Below are 12,263 nucleotides of genomic sequence, written 5' to 3'. Positions count from 1 at the left end.
TTTGATAAAAGGATAATAAAACGAAATAAAAAAAAATTAAAAAAAAAAAGAAAAAAAAAAAAAGAAAAAGAATTTTACTTATATATATATAAATATAAATATATATATATATATATATATATATATATATATATATATATGTATATAATTTTTATTAGGTAAAATTATATACAATTAATTATATTTAAAAAAGAAATAGAAATAAATATAAAAATTAATATTTTAATGAATATTAAATCTTTAAGGCGTCCTTGGTATTTATTGCTATATTTGTGGGTTGGTTTCCAAATTCTTTATCAAAAATATAAAGATGTGAAATAAAAATATAAATAAATATAATATAAAAATAATAATAATATTTTTTTTTTTTTTTTTTTATTTATATAAAAAAATACATTCAATTTATGTATATCTTTTTTTTGGAATATAATTTAAAAAAAATGAGCAAATATTTAAAATACCAAATAATATTTATAAAATACTGTAAAATAAAAAAAAAAAATTAAATAATAAAATAATACATACAATGTAGATTTCATATATTAACAAATATAACCAATGGAATTATAAAATAAAAAAATATTTAAATATATATTTTATACGAATTTTTTTAAATGTATCATTAATTTTTGTATCTTTATTTTCTAACTATTATTTGCTTTTACAAAAGAATGTTACTATAATATATATTTATAAGATAACTCTTTATTTTGTAAGATAGAAGTATTCTATATATTTTTTTTTTTTTAATGTTGTTTTTTTTTTCTCTTTTTTGTTTGTATTGTAAATATGCAACATTTTACTTATATAAATTTATATAAAATAATATAATATATATATATATATAAACTTTTAAATATAAATATTATATATTTTTCTTATTTATTTCAATATTTTTAATTTCGAGATTATATATAATGTATCCACTACACCCATTATCTGGTATAATTATACATATAATACATTTTACAAATATTATATAAATAATAAATAATATATATATTTTATGTATTTTATATATATATTTTTTTTTTTTTTTTATGAGTATTCCAAAGTTTGTATGGATAGATGATGATACAAATAAAATAATAATAAATATAAAATATATATATATATATATATATATTATATTTTTAAATAAAATGTGAAAAAATCTATTGATAAAATATTTATAAAATAAAAAAATATTAAAAAAATTTCTATAAAATTTTTTATTAGAAAAAAAAAAAAAGAAAAAAAAAGTAATTAATATGGCACAATACATATTTGAATTCTTTTAAAATAAATTATTTTATTATTTTTTTTTTTTTTCCTTAATTTTTTGTTTTGTCCCCCTTTTGTATTTTTTTTTTTTTCGGGGTATCTCCTTTTTTGACGTACCCCAATATAATTTCATGTTCGCAGAAAAATATGTATATTTATATTATATATGGATATATACGTATAATATTATTCCATGTATATATTTCTTTTTTTTTTTTTTTCTTTCATATAAATTAAAAAAGTGGTCAAAAAAAAAAAAAAAAAAATTAAATAAAATAAGCAATTTTTATTTTTTTTATTTTTCTGTGAAGCTTATAGTGATATTTATTATTTTATTTTATATTTAATTATATATAATATGGTATAATTTTTGTTCTATTTAGGTTTTACTATATGATAAAGCATTTTAAAAAAATGATACATTTATTGTATATAATATATATATTAATATTTTATACATATAATTTTTTTTACTCTTTTAATGCATGTATAATTATAGAACAAAAATTTTTATGAGTATTTTTTAAATTAATATATAAATAAATAAATAAATAAATGGGTTAAGAATATTTTAATTTATCCTAATATACAATAAATATATATATATATATATATATATAATAATTATATACAATTATTATTTACGATGTTCGCATATATAATTTTGATAATATTATTACCACAAATGAATATTTTCCTTTAATCTCTTTTTTTCTTTTGAATATGCGTTCTTTAAGATAACAGTAAAAAACATGATTCTATAAAATATATATTATTCAATTTGTTATAATACCAAATATATATATATATATATATTAAGATGAAGTGAAATTTTCCTATTTATATAAATTGTATATCAATTAATTTTTTTATATTAATTAAAAAAAAAAAAAGATAATAATAATGTTTACAGTGGAATAATAATTTGCGTAATACATGGTAAAATGGAAATCATATAGGTATATTTATTAATATATTTCTTTTTTCAAACTATTATATATATTTAAATTACAATTAATCTAAAGTATTTAAATATTTATTAAAAATATTTATTGAAATATTACAGATGATTGAAAACCATAATATAATTTGTACTGTATCATATAAGAATATTTTTATTGTTATATGTTCACTTATTTTATAACAGTTTTATATTTAAAAAAAAAAAAATAAAAAAAAAATATATATATATATATATTTTTTTTTTTACTACTTCTTTTTTTTATTTTTAAGAATATTAATTCATTGTTATGGCAAGAAAGCCTTTTCTTTACAAACCCATACATATATGAAAAAGAAAAGAAATAAATATATTTTTTATTTTAAAGTTTAAAGAGATATAATAATATATATAATATGAATTATATATATATATATATATATATATATATATATATATATAATGATTTTATTATATGTATTTTTTTAACTTCTTTCTTTTTTTTTTTTTTTTGTCTTTTTTCATTTTAATATTATGGAACTAATGAATAGAAGAAGAAAAAAAAAAAAAAAAAAAAAGGATCCCCATATATTCCTTATTTTTATATAATATTTTCTTTTCTTGCAATTTTTTTTTTTTTTTTATATTCTCCTATTGTGGTCATGAATTATATTTGCTTTTAATATTTCATATTTTAAATTTTCTCATTTAAATTTGTACTTTTCTTTGGTTTTTATACTTTTTTATAATAAAAAATATGGACAAAAAATATAAGTAGAGAAAAAACGAAATAATTATAAAATATATTATTAAAGAATTATAAAACTATTGAAAAATGTACATTTATATATATATATATATATATATATATTATAAATTATATATAACATATAATATATAAAAAATATATTTTATAATATGTTTTTTCCTGGAAATTTTAAATTATAATATTTTTTTATAAAACATTAAATTGCTGTTTGGTATTTTTTAAAATAATACCATTTAAAAAAAAAAAAATATGCTAAACATTTTTATAGTTTCATTTTTTAAATCTAGTAATATATTATTAAATATATTATTATTTTTTATATTTTTCCTGTAAAAAAGTGAATTAATTAATATTTATTTATAAATAAATAAATAAATATATATATATATATATATATATATATATATATGATAGATATATTTTATTGTATAATAATATTATAAATTAATATATATTTATAATATTTTCATATTTTACTTTAAAAATTTGTTATGTACTTCTAAATTTATGTATTCAAATTTTTATTATACCCTCTTTTTATCACCAGTAAATTTTTCCTGTTATATAATGTAATTCTTATATTACATGCATTTGTTTTTTTTTTTAGAAAATAATTTACCTTCTTTTTTTAAGTTGTACCTTTTTTTTTCCTTGTTCTCATTAAGAAAAAGTATTACTTTAAATGGATATATATTCCAATATATAAAATAAAGTTTTTCAAAAAAAAAAAAAAAAAGATAATAATATATATGTATATAAATACATAAGAAATACTATTCTATAAATTAATAATATTAAATATTTTTTTTTATTTCACAAGTTATATATAAATGTTTATATAAACATCCTTAATGTGAAAATGTTATTTACTCATAGTATAAATATATGTGCATTTAAATATACCCATTTTATATATCCAAAAATTAAGTAAAAAAAAAAAAAAAAAGGTAACTTTTTCTTATTAATCTAATCTATATATAATATATTAAATATATATGTAAATAATTAAATATTAACAGTTTTTTATTTTTTTTTTCTCATATATAATATAATATATATATATGCATACATTATATAAATTTTTGTAAACCAAAAAAAAGAAAAAAGAAATACTATTATATTATATATATATATATATATAATACAATAATATATTTTTCTATTATTATATTATTCCATATTTATTTTATATGTTACTAAAAAAATATATATGTTGTTTTATGTATGCATATTGTAAATAATAAAAAAAAATATATATAATAATATATGTACAATATATATATATATAATATAAAATATATTTTTTAATATAATACTTTTATTTTTTAAATTACATTTTCTTCATAACCTATTAATATTATAATATATATATTATATATATTTATATAATAGATATATATTATATATTTATATAAAAAAATAAATAAAAAAATAAAAAAATTATATAGAAATAATATATTACATCCATATTATTTAATATAAATATTATTATATTTTTTTTTTTTAATAGAATTTTATTAAAAATTAAAATTATTATTATAAAAAAAAAAAATTATATTATAATATATTAAAAAAAAAAATAATAATAAATAGGAAAATTTTTGAAATATTATATTTTATGATTATTTTATACTTTCTATAAATTTTCCATTGCTAGAATTTTTTTTATTAAGAAATATTTTTTTTTTGACATATTAAATTATTTTTTTTTTTTTTTATCATATATATTTTTATTTTGTATTATTATTTATCTAATATATAAATATAATATATATTACAATATAATAATAATTGACATATTATTTTATAATATTTATATAATTTCTTGATTCCGTTGTATGACTTTTATATATTTCAAAAAAAAATATATATTTTTTTAATCTTTAATAAAATACTAATTAGATGTAAAATTAGTTTTGTTATATTTTTTTGTTATATAATAAAATATTATTATATGCACTAAATTGTTATTATATTATATATTATATATATATATATATATATATATTTTATATACGTTCTATATTTATTTAGTTAATTTTTTTGGATAATCCATAAAAATATTTAAATTATTTAATTTTTAGTCCGTGATTTTTATTTTAATATATATATATATACATATATATCTTTATATAATTGTTTCATATTTTGTACGGGATCGAATAAAAATTAAAAGCATCATTTAAAGTATCTTTAATAACAAATATTTAAATTGTTATTAAAATATATATTATATTATATATATATATATATATATATATATATATACTTATATATTATATATTAAAATGAAGACATACAATTCTTTAAATAATATTATGGGATTCCAAGGGGAACACAACAGTACTGTTCCATCATATAACAAATCAAGTATGGAGAAATCATCAAATATAAGAAATAATAGAGGAAGGGTTTATTCTTTTCATTTTCTTGTGAAAATATTTGCATGTTCACTCTTCATATGGACCTTGTATGTATCACACAATGTAAGATAATACAAACGATGATAAATAAATAAATAAATAAATAAATAAATATATATATATATATATATATATATATATATTTCAATATTAATATATTAATATATTCATATAATTATTGATTTGTTAATTCTTTTATTATAGGGAAACGTTAGTACTAATGTTGACGTTGTGAATACCACTCAAGGATTAAGCAAAGGAAGAATTTTAACACAAGGAGATCATCACGAAGAAACTGAAGATGTAAACCATAAGGCTCATCATACTGGAGAACGTACTAGTTATACAGAAGTAAAACATAGACGTTCATCTTCCAATTCTCATGTAGAATCAAACACTTTTCAAAATAAAGAAGAAACTGAAGTAAATGCTGATTCTGCAGAACAACAGAATTATGATAAAGAACCAAGTCAAAAAGGTAAAGATGTTAAAAAAATGTTAAAGAAAGCTGATAATTTTATTGAAACCAAATTAGTTAGTGCTTTACATCCAAAAAAAAATCACTTATTAAAATTAGCCATTCTTGCATTCCCAATATTCATGGAACATGTCTCTAATATATTTAAAAGAAGAGGATTCAAATATATTGGTTCTGCTATGCATTTAGTTTGTCTTGTATTCTATGTTTACATATTTAAAGTAATTGTTAATCATTTATTAACAAATAAAGAAGACAGATTTGCTCATATGGAATCACATGGAAAACATGCTTTTGATGATAATAAATCTAAAAAAAAACCAAAAGATAACAAAAGATACGGATCTGGAAGTCACGATCACGAGGAAGAAGTAGTTGAAGCTTAAGCTTCTTTTTTTTTTTTTTTTTTTTTTTTCTTTCTGAATTAATTAATGATTTATTTTATATAATTATTTTATTAATAAAAAAAAAAAAAAAAAATTATAATGATTAATTCAAAATTTTTTAATCTTCATATTTCCTTTTTTTATATAATTATTTATTTATATTTAATAATGTCAAATGTTTATATTCGTATTATATTTGTGCAAGCATGATTGATTATTTATTATTTATTATTTATTATTTTTTAACAGTTTTTTTTTTTTTTTTTTTTTTAATATACATTATATGTATACAATATATATATATATATATATTATTTTTATTTATTGAGTTTTTAAAAATATATATTAATATTCAATTTTTTTAATTCATATTCTACATTTTTTTTTTTAATATTTTTTAAAACATTTTTAAATAAACTTTTTATTCACGGTATATAAATTTTTATATTTTTTTATTGATAAAAATATCTCTACTTTTGTTTTATAGTGACAATTATAAATAAATAAATAAAGATGCACATTAGATAAATATAAAATAAATATATATTATATGTATGTATGTATATTTATAATATATATATTCTTTTTTTTTTTTTTTTTTTTTTTTTTTTTTATTTATATATATGTAGTTGTGCATATAAATATTTATATCAAGTGGTTATAATATTCCTTTTCCTTAATTTTTTTTTATAGAATAATTTAAGAAAACGTCACAAAGTCATATTTTTAGTTTAATAAAATAATACACCATAATAAAAAAAAAAAAAAAAGGGAAAAAAATAATAAGACATATTTTCATTAGAATAATTAATTAATATTTCTACATAGGATTTTCATCTTTTTTGTAACCTCTATATGTTAATTAATGAGGTGCATTGAATATTTCAATAAATTTTACACATATAACGATTTACGAACTTTCATATCAAATAAATAAAAATATAATATATACTTATATATAAGGAATTATAAAACCAAGTTAAAATATTTTTCTTTTTCCTTATAATATATGAAAGAGCTGTATATAATAAGAAGATATATTCACAAATATATATATCGAAAAAAATAGAAAGAATAAAAATTATAAAAATGTATTAAGGCAAATAATTACCCAATTCATACTTATCATAAAATATTGAAACACCTCCTTTTCATATTTTAAATATTACTTTTTTACAAAATGTAAGAACTTTCCATTATTTATTATTGGCATTTTAATAATACCTGGTTATGACATGTTTTTTAGATTTTTAAAATAAACAATTAAAATAATATTAGTTTAAAAAATACATAATAATATATTTGCCACCACTATCAGAATATATATTCAAAACACATTTTCCTTCTAAAAACAAGGAAATTATAAATTTAGAAAAAATAAACATATAAATAAATAAATAACCAAATAAACATATATACAGGTAGATAAACAAATAAACACATAATAATAATATAACAGTGGGAAATTATATTTATTTTCATAATATTAATTATTTTAATTAATTATTACTACAAAAAAATAAAATATAATAAATAAATAAATAAAAAACATTTATATAATTAAACGAATAACATATATATTTTTTTTTTTTTTTTTTGTTTTTATTACTATTATAAATAGTTAATATTCGATTAGCACCAATAAAAACAAATTATTTTAAAAACACCATATTAAAAATAATTCATTCATAAATTATTATATATATATATATATATATATATATATAATTTATGTTTTCTTCTTTCATTTGGTGCCATAATCGATTTACGGAATTTGTTAATTTTACAATATAATTTATCCAAGTTTAAAATATTGAATAGGAAAAAAAAAATTATAATAAATATAATTATATATATATATATGATCTTTTTTAAATATTTTTCTAAATATGCATATAATTAATGTAAATATACATATATATATATATATATATATATATATATATATATATATAATATATATATAATAATATATACGTGATAATAAATTTTTTTTTTTTCCTTTTTTTTTCTTTTTTTTCTTTTTTTTCTTTATTTTTCTTTTTTCTCTTTTTTTTTTGTTTGTTTCTTTTTTTTTTCTTTTCTTTTCTTTTCTTTTTTTTTGGTTTTTTTTTTATTTGTAAAATATATATTGTCATATATTTTATTATATAATATAATTTAATAACACTAAATTGTTTTTAGAATATATTAAAATGGTATATTATATATATGTATATATATATATATAATATATTATATGTTTAAAATAAAGATGAAAAGTTATGTTCATAATTATATATAATATATTAATTTTTCGTAGATAGAACATATTGAAAAAAAGAGGCATATATTATTAAATATTTTATATATATATATTATATATATTTCGAATGAAAGAATATATAACATATAAATAATTATATAATATCATAAATATAATAATATTACTCTGTCAATGTTTATTTTATTATATAATATATTAATATATATTATTGTAATTGTATAATTAAATATCATACAACATATTTTTACCATATATATATATATATATATATATATATATATATATGTAACATTGTCATGTATACATAATCTTGTGTTTTTGTTGTGAATATAAAAATAAATGAACACCAAAACAATAAATATAACGTAAAACAAAATAAAATAAAATATATTAAAAAGAATAACTCAATGAGTGTATTATAAAAACAGAAAATCTAAATCATATATTTATATTTTTTTTCAGAGTTGTTCCTTTTTTTTTTTTTTTTTTTTTTTGTTGTAATTGAAAAATATACATAAAAGAAATAAAAAAATAATATTTTTTTCTTATTTGAAAAATTAGTCATCAATTGTCCATTAGAATAATTAAGAAAGAATAAATATATATAAATATTCTGTATATATTATAACAGATATATACAAGTGTATATTATTTATATATATGAATTATTTTTTTATTTTATTTTATTTATTTTATTTTTTTTTTTTTAGTATAATTCTTTTTTTTTTTGATACAAATTTTATAGTTTATATATATAATATCGGTGAAATAATATCTTTAAAATAAAAGCAAGCTATATATATATATATATATATATATGTACATATACTTTTATATTTATATTTGTATTTATTTATTTCATTTTTATTATTTTTTTGTTTTATGTTTTTTGTTTTTATTTTATTTTGTTTTGTTTTGTTTTGTTTTCTTTTTTTTTTTGGTGTAAGTATACAAATCGTAATATACATTATTATTAGTTTTATATATAGTACATATAATTTTGAAGGTAACTTGTAATATTATTGAATACTTGTTATATACTGGAACGAGAAGAAGAAGGGGAAAAAAGAAAACAAAAACATAAGAAAGCATATGGAATTGAATACTTATAACAATATTAATTCTACAGTTAAAATATTTCAAACTACATCAACTAGTGCATTAAATCATGACAAACAAATAGTGGAGAAAATAAATATGGACCATGTTGTCCAACTTTTTTATATATTAACTATTATTATTTTAAAATATGTGTTTAAAAGTGTGAATAAAGTAAGATAAAATGAAATGTAATAAAAAATATATATGTGTATTTATTATTATTTTGTACATATATATATATATATATATATATATATATGTGTACATATATTTTTCTTTTTGTATTAATGTTTTCCCAATGTTAAATATAATTTTTAGGATATTAAGAAAAGGAGGCGGAAAAAAAAAAGCTATAAGGAACTAAAATATGTTAATACTAATGAAGTTGATGCTATAGGAAAGAAGGATGATAATGGTGAATACGCAAATAAACATAAGATGCTACCACAAAAAAATGAACACGATTTCAAATATACAAGAGTTAGAATCTTACATGAATTGTTTAAAGAAATAGAACATAAATGTAAAGATCCAAAAAAAGACGATCATATAAAAAATAAGGAGAAGGAAGAAAATGAAAAATTTAAGTTGAATGAAGAACATTGCGCAGAAGAAAAAGAAAAAAATAAACATAAATGCAGTCATAAAGAAAAGGAAAAGGATAAAAATAAAGATTATTATAAAGACAACATTAAAGATAAAGATAGTGATAAAGAAAAAGATAGCGATAAAGATAGTGATAAAGGTAAAGGTAAAGGAAAAGATAGCGATAAAGGTAAAGATAAAGATAGCGATAAAGGTATAGATAGCGATAAAGGTAAAGATAGCGATAAAGATAAAGGTAAAGATAGCGATAAAAGTAAAGATAAAGATAGCGATAAATGTAAAGATAACAATAAAGATAAAGATAGCGATAAATGTAAAGATAACAATAAAGATAAAGATAGCGATAAAGAAAAAGACAAAAGTAAAGATAAAGACATAGACAAGGAAAAAAAAAAAGAAAAGACAAAAGAAAAAGAAATAATTCTACAAGAAGGTACGGAAGAAAAACGATTAATAGAAAAAGGAGTAGAGAAATTTCAATCAGGAATGAAAAAAATAAAAGAATGGATGGAAGGTATAGATAAACCTAATGATGATATTCCAAATTTATTAGTAACAGTTAATAAAGAAATTGAGGTACCTCAGGGAAAAGTTCAAGAATTTGAAGAAGGAATAGAATTGTTTGAAGAAGGAGTAAAATTACTTAAAGGAAATACAGTATTGGAAGAAGACGGAAATGAAATAAATGAAATAGAAATTGTTTTTGAAAAACCAAATATTACTGATGAAGAAAAAAGGAAGAAAAAAAAACAGCTAGTAGAAAATTGGATTAGTGACATAAATAAAATGGTTGATACGGAAATTCATAAAATTATTTCAGAAATAGAAAACGATAATGAAGACATGTCACATTCATTAGAAGAAAATAACGAAATTTATGAAATATCTAGCCAAGATGTGAAACTAACAAAAAGTAAGGCTGATAATAATATGTCAGAAGTAATACAAATAAATGAGAAAACTTATAATCAAGATGTGAATGTAAATATCAATGAAAATTTAAATAATAATTCAAATATAAATTTGTTTAACAATTTAAGTAAAAATACAATTTCTCAAGATCCTTTACATAACCATTTAAGTGAAAATCGAAATTCTGAAGAAGATTTAAATAAAAGTTTAAGTGCATATGCAAATAACGGCAAGGATGTAAATAAAATGGATGGACATAAACTAAATATATATGAACGTAAAATTAAAGCATGGAATTAATGGAAAAAAAATACAGATACAGAATGGGAACAATTTATGCTATTGGAAAAAGAAAAAAAAAAGAAATTCATAGGTAAAAAAATGAAAGATTGGGAAGAATGGTTTCCAACAATATATTATAATTGGCTAGCTTATGTTAATAACTTGGAAGAAGATTTTATGCATGATAAGTGGGAATTTTGGTTAAATTGGAAAAAAGAAGATTGGGAAAAGTTGATAGATTCTGAGTGGACCAAACAAATGGAAATAAAATTCAAAGAATTTATGAGAACAGCAGAAAATAGTTTAAAACAAAAACAATTTAAACGTTGGAGTATATGGAAATCTAATAAATGGAATGGTTTAAATGGATGGAAAAAAAGAGAATGGAATTTTGAAGGTGATGAAATGTGGATAAATCAATATTCCGCTGTACAAAATGAAAACAAATTGAAATGGCAAGAATTATCCATACAAGAAGAAATCGAATGGTTAGATTGGGTAAAAGAAAAAGAAAGTTATATGACTAATAAACAATTGATTGAATGGGACACATGGAAAGAAGAAAAAAGAAACTGGTTTGAAAAATATATTAATTTAATTAAGAAGGATTGGTTAGATCATAATCCTTGGAAAAATTGGAAAGTACAAAGAATTAAAATGTTTCAACCACACGAAAGTGAAGAACTTGAAGAATTATATGATATAGAGCATAATGGAAAGCTAGCTGTTTTGTTTGAATATTAAAAGTAATATATATATATATATATATATATATATATGTGCATAATATGCATAGTAAAATAAAATACATTATACAAATTAAATGACTGCTGTCAT

General features: G+C 16.2%; 1 protein-coding gene and 1 pseudogene across 1 annotated transcript, besides 1 other annotated feature; both read left to right on the top strand.

Annotated features, from left to right (window-relative positions):
• Positions 1-5,260: 5,260 nt before the first annotated feature.
• PF3D7_1353100 (Plasmodium exported protein, unknown function) lies at positions 5,261-6,259 on the top strand (the record flags this gene model as incomplete). The annotated part of the gene is made up of 2 exons (XM_001350207.1): positions 5,261-5,458; positions 5,600-6,259. The coding sequence occupies 2 exons, from the start codon at positions 5,261-5,263 to the stop codon at positions 6,257-6,259; spliced, it is 858 nt and encodes a 285-aa protein (XP_001350243.1).
• Positions 6,260-9,617: 3,358 nt separating this feature from the next.
• Positions 9,618-12,170, top strand: PF3D7_1353000 (annotated as a pseudogene).
• Positions 9,618-12,170: a sequence feature (tryptophan-rich protein, pseudogene).
• Positions 12,171-12,263: the final 93 nt, after the last annotated feature.

The sequence above is a fragment of the Plasmodium falciparum genome (genome assembly GCF_000002765.6).
Source record: "Plasmodium falciparum 3D7 genome assembly, chromosome: 13".
NCBI classification, from domain to species: domain Eukaryota; phylum Apicomplexa; class Aconoidasida; order Haemosporida; family Plasmodiidae; genus Plasmodium; species Plasmodium falciparum.
Note: the sequence above shows the minus strand (reverse complement) of the source record. Positions and strands in the feature narration are given on the sequence as shown.